Source organism: Schistocerca nitens, chromosome 5, assembly GCF_023898315.1.
Source record: "Schistocerca nitens isolate TAMUIC-IGC-003100 chromosome 5, iqSchNite1.1, whole genome shotgun sequence".
Classification (NCBI taxonomy): domain Eukaryota; kingdom Metazoa; phylum Arthropoda; class Insecta; order Orthoptera; family Acrididae; genus Schistocerca; species Schistocerca nitens.
In genome coordinates this window covers 724,611,402-724,626,921 of record NC_064618.1, presented here as the reverse complement: position 1 = coordinate 724,626,921, position 15,520 = coordinate 724,611,402, and the positions used below count along the sequence as shown (strand labels likewise).

Below are 15,520 nucleotides of genomic sequence, written 5' to 3'. Positions count from 1 at the left end.
TTCGCATTCGTATTGATCTTCTAACGAGTTTACTAGACGCTGAACGACAGCATCATCAGTAAAGAATCTTAACACGTCTGCCCAGATCGACTCCTGAATCGTATATATACCGGGTGATCAAAAAGTCAGTATAAATTTGAAAACTGAATAAATCACGGAATAATGTAGATAGAGAAGTACAAATTGACACACATGCTTGGAATGACATGGGGTTTTGTTAGAACCAAAAAAATACAAAAGTTCAAAAAATGTCCGACAGATGGAGCTTCATCTGATCAGAATAGTAATAATTAGCATAACGAAGTAAGACAGCAAAGGAAATAATCAATATGTCCACCATCATTCCTCAACAATAGCTGTAGTCGAGCAATAATGTTGTGAACAGCACTGTAAAGCATGTGCGGAGTAATGGTGAGGCATTGGCGTCGGATGTTGTCTTTCAGCATCCCTAGAGATGTCGGTCGAGCACGATACACTTGCGACTTCAGGTAACCCCAAAGCCAATAATCGCACGGACTGAGGTCTGGGGACCTGGGAGGCCAAGCATGACGGAAGTGGCGGCTGAGCACACGATCATCACCAAACGACGCGCGCAACCAACAGATCTTTCACGCGTCTAGCAATATGGGGTGCTTTTTTTTTGGTTCTAATAAAATCACATGTCATTCCAAGCATGTGTGTCAATTTTTACTTCTCTGTCTACATTATTCCGTGGTTTATTGAGTTTTCAAATGTATACTGACTGTTTGATCACCCGGTAGTTTAATAACAGCAGAGGGCCTACAACTGTTCCTTGAGGAACTCCACATACTGGGGAGGGACTGGTTGCTTTACTACGAAACATTTTGCCGCGGCATTTAAGTGCGTAGCGCTACCCTTGCAGTGGCACGATATTTAGCTTTAATGAGAGCCTGATCAGCAGCAGCAGCAGCAGCAGTGTGTGGCGCCTCTCGCTCGCCCAGTGCCCTGCCTGTGCCTGTGGGCTGACGGTCTCTCGCCGTGTGTTGCAGGCAAGTGGTGCCCGCGGCGCGAGTGGCCCAGCCCGGCCGACACCCGCGCCAGCGACGCGCGCCGCGGCGTCCTCTACTCGTCCGTCTTCCTCGGCAGCCCCGGAGAGTACAACGGTAAGTTCTACTCGTTTCCTCACTGCACTCACCCACTTACCACCCGTCCCTCCCACACGTCGCCTCCTCACACAACCCGAACCATAATATCTCCCTCCCTACAGTCCAAAACCACTGTTTTAGACTAGAAAATTTCGGCGATGGGTAGTCCAATGATCAGCTTTTAGCTGTGATGAGTTGCTGGTAATCAAAGGGTCGCGAGGTGGGCAACAGCTGATTTTTACATGGCATTTTTTTTTATCTTTGTGATGGCTATCTGGGCAATATCGCCATAGTAGACAGCTATTCTGTATGTATCTTATACAGGGTGGTCCAGTGATCGTGAATGGGCCAATTATCTCACGAAATAAGCATCAAACTAAAAAACTCCAAAGAACGAAACTTGTCTAGTTTAAAAGTTAGATTAAGTAGTGTGTAAGTCTAGGGGCCGATGACCTCAGCACTCCGCGCGGCGGCACGCTTTCCTTCCGTCCCAAAATCTCAACTGATCGCACGTTACTAAGGAGTGTAAATGGACAGATGGTGCTATGGTTGGCCCGCTAGATGGCGCTCCCATAGGTCAAACGGATATCAACTGCGTTTTTTTAAAAATAGGAACCCCAATTTTTTATTACATATTCGTGTAGTACGTAAAGAAATACGAATGTTTCAGTTCGACCACTTCTCTCGCTTTGTGATAGATGGCGCTGTAATAGTCACAAACATATGGCTCTCAATTTTAGACGAATAGTTGGTAACAGGTACGTTTACTAAATTAAAGTACAGAACGTAGGTACGTCAGAACATTTTGATCACAACACCCATACATCAACACGATATCGACCTTTTCCGAAATTTGTAAACGGTCGATTGTAACACGGGTAATGCATCACGAAGCAAATACCGTCCGCAATGGCGGAATGTTACGTGATACCACGTACTTACACGTTTCTGACTATAACAGCACCATCTATCACAAAGCGAAAAAAGTGGTCCAACTAAAACATTCATTTTTCTTTACGTACTACACGAATATCTAATAAAAAATGGGGGTTCCTAATAAAAAAAACGCAGTTCATATCCGTTTGCCTATGGCAGCGCCATCTAGCGGGTCGACCAAATCGCCATCTGCTTTCTCCCTTCCAGCTAGACGAGTTTCGTTCTTTGTAGTTTTTTCGTTTGATGCTTATTTTGTGAGATATTTGGCCCGGTCACTATCAGTGGACCACCCAGTATAGTACATATGTGTTGTCCGTTCTGTCAATCATCTCCGACAGAGTAGAAAATACAGCTTTTTTACAGTTGCCATGAATATCAATATTTCGAGGGAGGCATCGACATCATCCGCAAAGGGACATTGAAATAATTAAATTGCGAAATCCGAAAATTTGTGCTGGACAGGAACTCGAACCTGGATTTCCCTCTCTGCGCAAGCGGTCACCTTAACGGCTTCGGCTATCTGGCCACGCTTTCCAAAAGTGTGTGTGAATTCTTAAGGAACCAAACTGCTGAGGTCATCGGCCCCTAGACTTACACACTACTTAATCTAACTTTTAAACTAACTTGTGCTAAGAACAATACACACACACACCCATGCCCGAGGGAGGGCTCGAACCTCCAGCGGGAGGGGCTCCGCAATCCGTGACATAGCTCCTATAACCTCGCGGCCACTCCGCGCGGCGGCACGCTTTCCTTCCGTCCCAAAATCTCAACTGATCGCACGTTACTAAGGAGTGTAAATGGACAGGTACACTACTTAGTAGTGTGCAATAAGTTCATAATTTTGGATGGACGGAAAGTATGCTCATATAGGCGAAGCCATTAAAGTGACCGCTTGCATAGAACTGGAAATGCGGGCTCGAGTCCGGGCCAGGAACGAACATTCAACTTTTACCACTGAATTATTTCAGTGTCCCATTGCGGCTGATGTCGTTATCTTCCACGAAATGTATCCTATATAGAGGCTTACAAAGCTGCTACAGTACTTTCGGGGAAATACTAAGGGTATTACAAACTTCGTATATGAACGTGAACAAAAATATCTACCCTGGCGACATTTGATTCAGATAAATTGTTAAACGTAAGACTTTCATCCTGTCAGCAGCCGAAATTTGGATTTAATAGTTCAACTGACCATAAATGATCATTATTACTACCGGACCAAAGTAACTCCCCTCCCCCCCTCCTCCCCAAATCTCCCGTCCACTGTCAGTTTACCACCTGCCAACATAGATTTCTTGAAATAAAACATATAAGAAGACGAAGGTTGATTTGAGCACCACAGGCAAACGGAGAAAACACACCCTTCATTTCCTGCGGTATGATAACAGGCTCATCCAGCGAGCTGTAACTGAATGGTGAAATAAAATTACAGTACAATGTTGCAGACTTCGCGCGGGCAAAATTTAGCCGAAAGTGAAAGTCAGTTTACGTGCCAGGGTAAAGGTCTAGGCTTAACCAGAGTCGAACGCACCGTTTTGTAACTTTTAATCTGACACTTGGTCATGCTGTCACCACGAATTACGACACTTAAAAACACATTCTAATTTGTTGGAAGCGGCTCACATATTCGGGAACACCTACATTCACTTCCTTGGGACGCCATTTCGGTTTTCTGTACTAGAAAGCATAACTCGCTCTCGATTTGGTCCAAGTCCAGAAATAAATCGAAAAACCAAACAAATAGATTTCACATACCTCACCGAAGCAGTCTTTTAGAGGAAACTGGCTACCACTTACAGAGCTGTGAACGTTATGTGCAGATACGTATCGCTTCGTCCCCCTATCCTCCAACAGTTCGTACTTTCCTTACAAACCTTGCGTAGGGATTAGTAGCACCGGGATAGTCTTGTACAGTGAGGACAAAACCACATTAATAGTCAGTGAAAATGGGGCAGATAGTAACTCATACGATAACAATTGCTTAAAAAGAACTAGAATTTTAATATAACACGTTTTTAAGCTGAACAAAAAGTATAAAACAGTTACTCCTAGCCCCATACAGATTTCTAACACCACACATATAATCCTGCAAATTTGTGATCGTGCATTTTTAACAACTTCGACAATATTTGTAACATTTATTTTAAAAAAGTGGGTTGCATGCAATATATAAATGATGCATTAATATTACGAGTATGTATTGCACCCACCCTAAGTTTTTATTATAAATCTTAAAAGTATAGCCAAAGCTATTAAAAATTCACGGGCCCAAATTTTCAGGACTATCCGTATGGGGCTACGAAAAATTATTTCATGCTCCTTGGTGTGATTTAGAAACATGAAATATTGAAATTTTATTTTGATTTAAATAATTATTTTCTACTTTTAGTCTTGTGGTGTGAAATTCCTCAATGGATTTTAAACGTTTTGATGAGATAACATTTTATATTTTTGTATGTATACTAGCTTTTTGCCCTCAGCTTCAACATATGTGCGTAAGTTACATATTTTGCACACATCTCCTCCTCCACGCTCTCTGTCCATATTCCGCTTCCTGTATCTCTCTGCTTATCCATGACCACCTCTAGCTTACCACGTGGAATACATTCCGATACTACCCATACAACACACCGTTCCTATAGGGCAGCAGAGACGTCAGGCATTAGTCAACTTTTTCACCCCCAACCGCACCTCTACCGAACCGACCTACAAAATAGTGAGTTAATATATCATTGTCATCCAGTTTTGCGCTATGTTTAAAGTTTGAAAACTGTAGCTCATGGGGAAGTTAATTTAAAGTCTATTCCAAAATTGGTACCAGACAGACAGCAAAGCAACCTAAAAGAATCGCGTTAAAAAGTAATGGCAGCCATCGTTGTAGAAGCAAAACGAATCAGTTGTGCGTTTTATAAGTGTGTGTGTGTAACAAGCGATTCACTTTTTTCCAACTGTCATTAAAACCTGATGTTCCAAATGGTTAAACTTGTTCCAAAGTAACATCTGACAATGAATTCAACAGCAAACAATGTGAAGTCCTTGGAAAATCACTTGAAATTGAAATGTACGAGTAGCTCAGCTCATGACTATAATGTTCTGCAGGGAAAATGAGGAAGGATTTGATAAAAGTTTCCATTCGCTGTTGCAAAGACCTCTTTTACTCTCTGATCGTACGAGTGCACTGCACGATTCAGACATATAATGAATGTCATTAAAATGTCATCCACTTTACGACTTTAGAGTGTCACGTACAATGGCATTATGAAATTACTTACGAATGTAATACAAATACGTGATGTTATATTTATTAGAAGCTTAATAAATGACGTTAGAATAATTCTCGAAATATCGTGAAAACTAAATTTTGTGTGTCACGTGTGGATGAAGTGAGTGATGTAATTAGTCCTTCCTGCGAGCGGCCTGGCATGGATGTTCTGAATAAAAAATGTGAGCCACATTGAAGAATCACCGTGGGCAAGTATTTGCAAAATGCTCTAAAAAAGCAGTTAAGGATTATCTGATAATTTAGTTAGCGGAGCAAAAATTTTACTGATGTGTTACAATGAATTTATCAAAACTTCCTCCACCTCTAAAGTTATTTTTGCGAATAAAGGTCTTTATTTTTATTTTCGGCACATGTGTGAGGCACAGGGAAACTTGTAGGTGGGAGAAGTTTCGAACTAGACGCGGTATTCTTTCGTTTCACATTTCGGCATACAACTTTTTTCGTGCTGTATATGAAGTCAGTAGTCTCTCTAAAAAGGATCAAGGTGTTTTACAGAGGTCACTGAACAATTGTAACCAATAGTCATCGGTCTCTTACGAGGTTTTCAACCAGCTCGGCCAGTAACCAGTTAGTCAGTGATTGAATTAATTTGTTTACACTTGCCACTGCTCTAACATTAAGGCTCTTCTATTCAGAAAATTAAGAAAATTCCAGATCAACAAAGTCAGTTTCACTTTATCGGTATTCTATTCTCCCTCCGCATCGTGTGTGGAGAATCTCCCTAGTGTGGATATTCTGAGAAAATACTCCATTTTTCTTTGACGACGCTTGCCGACTAGCTTCCTCCCTTCGTCTGCCAGAAGTCTCAAGTCCCTCGAAAAGATTTATTTCACACGAGTTCGTTATAGACTTCTTTTCTCATCAAATTCTTCTAACAGTAGAGTTGGTTATGTGGTTGTAAAATTTTAAAATGCTTTACTTCTCTGGCAGCGTTTCTATAAGTTGAACGGCGGATTGAAAGACCATTTTATCTAGATTCAGTGTTCAGCATGAAGTACATCGCAACTTATGCTGCTCTTATCTAGCTCTCGGGTATCTTCGTTGATTCTACATTTTTCCAGACTGCTTGTATATAGCTGCAACCTTCATTGCATATTACTCTGCTGCAAAGTGATAATTTTGACGAGAATTTCTAGAAGGAAAAGTCTGTTGCACACACTTGCGGCCATTCCGCGACAACAGCAAAGTTAGAGAATTTAGCTCACAACATGATCTACGCAGCACGTTTTCTCTAGTTGTACGTGAGTGGAACGAAGTAATATTTACCGTCGAATCGGATTCCTTTCCCTACTTGTAGTAACTGGAGGAACATACATTACAACATATCAGTAATATTAGCTTTGCAGCTGTGTTTCCGACTGTGCATTCAGCTTAGATAATGTGACTCGTAACGAAAAAAAAATAAAGAACAATAATTTTCTCGTTACCTAGGTGGTAGGATAAATTTTTCTGTACACGAAACTGTTGTTCAAATTCCTTATCGTTATTGTGTACTTTATCTTGTCGAAGAAATGTAATGTAGAATTTAGTTTTGAACAAAGAAATATTTGCCTTATTTTCTGGCTCAGATTTTAGAAAGTACAGCATCGTCAGTTTCTTAAGGTTTGTATTATGATAACCGATCCTTGTAGACACAAAGAAAGCCAAATGAAAAATGTTAACTGGTAGGCTTCATGAGCCAGAAATATTTCGCACAGTGGTAGAAAATCGATATATCTGCCGGCGAAAATGTATTCAAAGTTATCGCGTCTGTACTGGACGGTAGCTGGATATTGAAGATCCTTCAGGATTTTTACTCTAATCTGTTCAGTAATGAAATTGCGATGGCCGAGGAAACGCCACTCGGCGATCGGGCGTCATAAAAGTTGCTGGGCGGCAGTCGGGGCAGCGACGCGGCCCGTAAAGCAGCGGTGGACGCGCGCACAGCTGTGGGCAGACAAAAGCGCTGGCGGACTTGGATTGGCCGCGGGTCGGTGATTGATCTGCGAGATGCGGCCGCATTCCTCGGCGGAGCGGCGCGGCGTTGCGGCGCGCGCAGCTCCTAAGCCGTTGCTAGGCGACGCGCCGGCTGCCATGGCGTCGGCCCGGCACAGCGCATGCGCGCCGCTCGGCCCGCGCCCCAACAAATCGCCCGATAAAATATGGCGATGGACAGAGATAGCGGTCGAATGATGGCGGTCCTGGAAGTCGACAGGAAGGATATAAACATCACAGTGTATGGTCAATAACGAGAGCGCCCATCTATCTTCTCGCTCTTTTTTTTCTGTTTCTTTCACTTTTTTTTCCTTTCCCGTACTCAGTCGTGCGCGTCTGCGTGTCATTTGAATTGTTGATACGGTATAAAACTTTCGCGCATTTTCCCTCTTCTTTTTTTTTGTACGAGGTTTTTCTGCTCTATTCTGCATATTTATGCGCTGCAGAACTGTGTGAATATTTAAGTGCTCGCCAGATATGACTGTTCCTTTTGCAGTTCTCTCGTGCAGCTTAAATGACGAACTTGAAGTCGCGCAGCTACAACGTAATGGAAAACGTGCTTTTTGGTTACAGGGCTCTCTTTCTTTTCTGGAGTAGGTTCCACTATGTGTATCTTGTTGTTTGTGTATTATATATGTCTTTCGTAAAACTGGTGGTGCTTAGTTGTCGCTTCACTTCGTAACTGCCACTGAAGCAGTTGCTGTGAGATAATCATCTCCTTTAAGCATTAAAGCAAACGCTGATCGACAACGGTAAATTTCAGTTGTTCTGTTCTCAATACAAGTTCCAAACCTAATTTTAAACATGAAACACAACAAATTCTATATCATGGTGTTGGTTTAGGTGGAATTTTATTATTCCAGTACTGCGCAAATTGGATTCATGCGTTTCCCAAGACGGATAACCTATTCCCTTTAAGTACTAACTGCTGACAAGTATTTGAAAATCCCATAATATACCAAAGCTTTTAATGCTGTATCCTTTTTATAACACGAGTTGTTTTTGCTTTTCCCTAAATTCGGCTTCTGAATACAGACAACATCAGGAAGACTGAATCTGCGTCTCAGTTATGCATCTCAGTAGTTAGACTAAACTGGAACTGTATTTCGGAGGAAAACTGTTGACATCCTTATTCGGTTGTCCTGTATTCCCATCATTAGGCAAATGGCATCGTTGCATGTCACGTTTGTTCTTGCAACACAGTCTACTCATTTCACCACTCATGTCGATGTGAGTTAAATACCCTGGTTCTCGTCACTTTTATATAGACCAAAGTTTTGTCTCTTGTGGCTCTGTTGTCGATGAGATAATAAAAGAAAAACTTAGTTCCCACTATAAGAAGTAAGCTAAGTCTATTTTCAAGCTAGACATTCTTTTGTAACGAAACACACGTCGTTAATGCTGTTTTCGGTAAGACTAAAGGGTGTGAGTTTATTTTGTAATACTTTATTTTATTGTACAGGTCATCGGATAAAGGCCTTCTGTAACTTTTTATCGACTGGTGGCACGTTGAGTGTGACCATGGGTGTCTACTAAGATCAGCTACCATTCACTGAAGTCTATTAAGCATTTATTTTCTCCGTCGATAGACTATTTTCACTTCTTCGTCAGATGGCAGCTGTACATTTATGCCCACTCATTTCTCCAAAACGAACTGCGACTACCTGACGAAAAATTGATTAGAAAAAGATTATTTAAATACGAGGGTGGAACAAAAGGTAATGCCTGTGTGTCATAAAAATTAACAATGTACATATAACAGCGGCATTAGTACAGATCATAGCCTGAACTGTTCTGTATACAACACTAGTGTTATGCGTAGTTACCATGCATTAGTACACATTTTCGCCATCGTTGGACCCTGGCGTCAAAACCAGTTTCGAAAAATTTAGGGTTTTACTTCTTGGCACATGATTTTAAAGCTGTAGTAACATCGTCCGACAAGAAAGTATGTGCGGATGTTGTAATGGACATCAGCAAATGTGCGCCATTGGATGGAATAGTTCGGTGACAGAGAAACGGACATTGCAGATGAATTTAGCAGTGGCCTGCCGACAAGATCTGTTGCAGATGACTATCGAGGACTTGCTGATGGAGTGATTCGAGGAGTAAGACGCGTCCGAGTTCACAGCCAACAGCTAAATCTATGCAACCACAGTCAAGAAACTTTCAGATGCGATTATGCGCATCCCCACAAGACATTTTTTACAACCAAAGCTATTGAAAAAATGGACTGGTTAGAGATGGCTCATGCCCTGTACAACATAAGTTCCCAAAGTTTTCCTCTGACGGAACACATTGAGAATCCTGCTACTCTGATGGAATTCCTGGTTTATTTTGAGCGTTAATAATTAAAAAAAAGAGAAACTCGTTTTATTCAGTGATTGCTACATTTAAAATTATAATTAATAACACAGAAATCGTAATAAAATTTTGAAAAATAGTATGGTTAAAGTGACGGACATTAAGAGTTTCTCGCGGAGGGAAACCCTGCTGTACAGCCCTAACTTGGCCGCGTCTGACTTTACTTGTTTGAACCTGTGAAAGACAACCTGTATGATTAAGGGTTTAGTGACTTGGATAGGGTTTTAACTGTTTTAAAATCAGGATCATATTGTAAAACACTGAATTTTTCCAAACTGATTTTGATGTCTGGGATAGCGCTAACGTGTACAAATGCTTGGTGGTCATGTTGAATGTGAACAATTGTTCGTAGCTCTTAAGGTAACTATTTGAACGTACATGTTAGTAAACTATTTTGCTTCGAGTGATCGTTCGTGACATACCCATTAATCCTGAACTTTCTGCATCTACATGCATACTCAGCAAGCCACTGTACGGTGCGTGGCGGAGGGTTCTGTGTACCACTACGAATCGTTTCCTTTCTTGTTCCACTCTCGCAGATAGCGCAAGTGGAAAACGACTATCTATATACCTGCGGGCAGCAGTAGGATCGTCCTGCAGTCGGCTTCAAATGCTGCTTCTCAAAGTCTTCTGAACAGCATTTCCCGAAACGAACGTTGCGTTCCCTCCAGAATTTCCATTTGAGTTCCCGGAGAATCTCCGTGACATTCACTTGTTGTTCGAGCCTAGCGGCAACAAATCTCGCAGCCTGCCTCTCAATTGCTTCGATGTCTTTCTTTAACCCGACCTGGTGCGGGTCCCAAATACTCGATCACCACTCAAGAACAGGTCGTACTAGCGTCCTTTATGCAGTCTCCTTTACAGATGAATCAGACTTTCCAAAATTCTCCCAATAAACCGAAGTCGGAACATTCGACTTACCTACCACAATCCTCACATTTTCGATTCATTTCATATCGCTTTGCAACGTTACGCTCAGATATTTAATCGATGTGACTGTATGAAGCAGGACACTACAAATGCTGCCTCCGAACATTACGGGTTTATTTTCCATACTGATACGTCGCGACTAAGGCCGGCTAACATTTTTCTATGACTTTTTTGATAACTGGCAGAACCAGCTGCCAGTCATCAGACCAACTCTCGAGATACCCTTTATGTTTGTTATTAAATTCCTTACGACGTATGAGGCATTTCAGTTTGAACCACCCTCCTGTTATATGTAAATTGTATCGTGACTAATAGCTGGTTAACAATTTCCTTATCCTGTGTTCTCGCACAGCGTTCTTTACGACGTCTCACTGATACCTTGCCTGAAATGAAAGCACAGCTGTAGAGAGCTCGAAAATTTCTGTGTCCGGGATTAGGCGCCGCGGGCAGAGCAGAGCGTAGCGTAGTAGATGTGTTGGCGATGTGCTGTGCTGTGTGTGTTGACGAGCGGCCGCAGCTGGACGCGCCCTGCAGCGGAGTGTTCGCTTGCGCCTGTGTTGCAGAGGCTAGCGCGGGCTACGCGGCGGCGAGCGCGTTTGCGTATTCGGCGCGGGGCAGCGTCTCGCCGGCCGACTCGGCGCTGCCGGCCACGCCCGATGCCGCCGGACGCCGCAGTTGGACAAGTGAGTCTGGCCTTCCTTCTCTGGCGCGGGGCAGCCACTGGCGGTTGATCCCCTCCTCCTACTCCTCCTCTTCCGCTTTTGCCGAGGCGCCGGCGTCGCTCTGCCAGATGATTACACTGGACGCCCCCGAGCGGCGCCGCGACGCGACGCGCCGCGACGCCTCACTTGAACCGCGAAGCGTGTCGCGATTGTCCCCGCCAGCTGCCCCTCGGCGACGCGGCCGACGCTTTCTTCCGGCAGCGGAGGCGGAGGACCGGGAGGCGGCGTCGGCGGTGGAGGTGGCGTCCGCGCCGGAGGCTGCGGCGGTGAGCCGCCCGGTCTGCCGGCCGGCGTCGCGACGCCCCGCGGGGGATCATTGATTTTTGCGCGGCGCGCGCGCACTCGCCTCCGCCGCCGCCGCCTCCGCCTGTCCCTGTCTGCGGCGTTGCCAGCGCTCCGGCTGACCTCTGTCACGTGGCCCGCAGCCACCCTGCGATTGGAGCATCCATCACGGCTCCCTCCCACGCACCCTTCAACCCCGGACACCTCCCTAGCATCGCCCTTCTTCGGCGCGGTCGCCGCGTACCCTCGTAATTGGTTCCCATGGACCTCATTGTTACGTCACGAAACACTCTTCTTAGCGACTTGCGCCGCTCTCCACACCGCAGCTGCCGTACTTCCCTAGCACCCGTTGGCTTCATTACAGCATTACTCCGTAGTGACCCATCACAAGATTCACACGCTAAATTAATGCTCCTGTAACCCTTACAAGGTGATCGTGAATTTCTTTTGTGTAAGTACAGGCTGAGCAACTCTATAAACGACTCTTTAAATATTTTCTAGCCGTTACGTTTCATTGAATGTGGAAGCCATTTCAGTGGCCGGCCCATTGTACAGGACTGACGACGACAACACAAGTGCCATAACCCGATTTGCCAAAAACTTCGCTCAGTGTAAGAGGTCTCAAAATAAGCTAACACTAGTCTCGGCTTTCCTGTAGATACTCGACCGTTTCTGAGAAAAGACGGTCATAGTTTTAGACGTACTTTACGCCTTTTAGCAAATAAATGATTCAGTCGCAGAGGTGTCAAGAAATAGTGCAAATGGCTCTAAGCACCATCGGACTTAACATCTGAGGTCATCAGTCCCCTATACTTAGAACTACGTAAACCTAAGTAACCTAAGGACATCACACACATCCATGCTCAAGGCAGGATTCGAACCTGCGACCGTAGCGGTCGCGCGGTTCCAGACTGAAGCGCCTAGAACCGCTCGGTCACTGCGGCCGGCAGAACGCTAACAACAGAACGCAATCAGGCCATTCCCTTCCTAGATAAATAAACATATGTATTCACTGGACTGAAAATAAGTACCAAACAAGGCATTCTGATACATTTTTGTTTTGTACTTTTGGATGGGTGAGGCAGTTGGAACTAATACATAGAAAATAGAGGTTCATACTTGAGGTAATGACATGTGACATTAAAAACCTTGCTGTGTGCGCGCAGTTGCTATACAAACCGAATTTTAAGGCTGGTGGTAAATAAAACAGCACCACAGTGAATACAGCACACATGGTGCTAAGTGAAATTACTATTCTAACACTACACATCGATATGTGCAACCCATTCCTGAATTAAGTTTCGTGTATGTATATGTAGATCTCAAAGAGAAATTAATGAAGTTTCACATACCGCACCTGATCAACTGCGCATCTTACAGCTGAGGTCGCTGAAACAGCAGCTGCTCAGCCCCATGACACACTGAAGATTTGGTCACAGTGTGACATGCAAGATGCAAGTGTTAAGTGGTTTAAATAACTAATAACAGAAAGCGATGTATGGCAGTGCCACTGGTTTTTGCCCTTCGTCTAAGGACAAATCACTTTTGGTATGCCACAGGTTTTATTATTAAGTGCACTAGTATTGTGGCTTCATCTGTGTGTATGAATGTCAGATATACTGCACAAATTTCTTCCTCCCTCTTATTCTGTCCATAACCTGTTCCCCCCCTCTCTGTAATCAGCCGTGCCCGTCTGCTTGCATACTACCTGGAACACATTCCAATACTACCCACTCAACACAGTGGTCTTGCAGGGCAGCCGAGATGTCAGGCGTTACCACACTTTCTCACCCCACACCTGCCCCACTAACAAACAGATCGACGAGAAATCGAGTTAATACGGCATTTGCATCTGGTTCTAAGCTATGATTAAAATGTCAAGTCTCTAGTTCATTGTGAAATTAGTTTAAAAGTTAGTTGCAAAGTTTGTACTGAACAGACAGACATGAAAGAGACCTAATAAAAAAAGGTGTTAAAATATTGCTTGTTGACAGAGAATGCATCATAACCGCGTCCACCAGAGACACACAGACGGGAGGGGATTAAGATACAATAATTAAAAAAAAACGCAGGGAAGTGGTGGCGCTCGAGAGCCCTTGTGGTCCCTTACATCTCACCTACGGCCCCTCCTTCCCACACAGTGGCGTCCCTCTCTTTTTTGTCTCGGCTTCTAATATTCGAGGGCGTCAGGCCTACCGAGGGGTTCTGCAATTGACGGCTCGAAAAATGAAGCGTTCGCCCGCTCGCTCGCTCGCCGTCCGGCAGCACCCCTCCACCTTACTTTGTCGTTTTATTTCGCGTCAGAGGACGGCTACCGCTGTAGCCGTGGTGGCCGGAATGAGCGGCGCGAAGGCGGCGTGGGTGGGCGGCGGGATGTGGCAGCTGCGGCTCCGGAAACCTCCGGCTGCCCGCTGATGGTGCTAACGTCTGGAACGCACTCCAAACACCGAGAAAGGCTCACCACAGGATGGAAAATCCTGAACAGAGGTCGGCGGTCAGTCTTAACTCTGACATAGAATTTGTCTAGATAGCATTGTGTCGTTATTATTCTCCATGACGCATTTCGGCAGTTAGCATCATGATTTCAAAACTGAAACAAGAGCAGATACAATTATTCCGTCAATTACTGTAATAAACATTACACTGGTAAGTGTCAAACACTGCTGACGAAATGCATTATAAATTATAACTGATACATCGCCACCCAAACAAATTCTTACGTAATTTCCCTTTAAGATTTTCTTTCTGTTTTTGCTCTAACAGTATCTCTCATCGTCGCTTCAGCACGATGGTTTCTATGTGACCCACCTCCTTTATTGTTACATCGTGACAGAATCCCCCCATGTTGTTATTCGATATGTTGACAGTTCTCCTTCTCGATCTACTTAAGCTAACCCCATCATTTCGGTGTACTTGTTGACTTCCGCATTATTTACGGTTTGTTTTTACGGCTTTAAAAGTGCGAATCAGCTTATACCTCGTGGATTCTCTCCTTGTATTGCTTCTCCTAAAATGTTAGCAAGGAACTGGCCATGGTGTATATGTGGCCTACACGCATACGTTCTCACAGTTCAGTTGTTTTCGTTAATGTTCTTTCCGCACTAATTATTTGAAAGTTGTCTTTGTTCACGCTCCTATGCGATCCATTTTATATTTTTAACAGGATTCTCTTGACACTGTACCTCGAATACTTTAAGAGATTTCCTTTTATGTTTATGATCGTCGTTGAATTCGCGAGCTATTTGTTGTGTAACTGGTATCCAATTAAAATCTACCACTGAAAATCGGGATTCGAAATAGCTGACGAATAGATCACTCAAACTTGATTGATTTCATCAGATAGCCGACCAAAATGTAATGGCTCGTAGTTCCCAAAAATGGCTCTGAGCACTATGGGACTTAACATCTGTGGTCATCAGTCCCCTAGAACTTAGAACTATTTAAACCTAACTATCCTAAGGACATCACACACATCCATGCCCGAGGCAGGATTCGAACCTGCGACCGTAGCAGTCGCGCGGTTCCGGACTGAGCGCCTAGAACCGTTAGACCACCGCGGCCGGCTACTCGTAGTTCCCATCTGCGCAATCTGTACTAATCGAAGATGCCAGCCGCCCGGGATTAGCCGAGCGGTCTGAGGCGCTGCAGTCATGGACTGTGCGGCTAATCCCAGCCGAGATTCGAGTCCTCCCTCGGGCATGGGTGTGTGTATTTGTCCTTAAGATAATTTAGGTTAAGTAGCGTGTAACTTTAGGGACTGATGACCTTAGCAGTTAAGTTCACACACATTTTGAAAGATGCAATATTTCTCGACTTTCGAAAGGCGTTCGACTCATTTCCGCACTGTCACTTGCTACAAAAAGAGCGCGCTTACGGTGTATCCAATGACATATGCGGATGGATAGAAAGTTTTCTAACAG

The 15,520-nt window shown here is 44.1% G+C and overlaps 1 protein-coding gene across 5 annotated transcripts in view; it reads left to right on the top strand.

The window, feature by feature from the left end:
* Positions 1-15,520, top strand: part of LOC126260812 (homeobox protein homothorax) — a 1,061,772-nt gene that overhangs the window by 689,149 nt on the left and 357,103 nt on the right. For 4 of the 5 annotated variants that reach the window (XM_049958184.1, XM_049958182.1, XM_049958183.1 and 1 more), the window contains exons 8-9: positions 1,011-1,124; positions 11,160-11,279. In XM_049958184.1, the coding sequence (XP_049814141.1) occupies positions 1,011-1,124; positions 11,160-11,279 (234 nt within the window). The remainder of the gene's footprint in view (positions 1-1,010; positions 1,125-11,159; positions 11,280-15,520) is intronic. The other variant, XM_049958185.1, reaches the window with a different exon arrangement.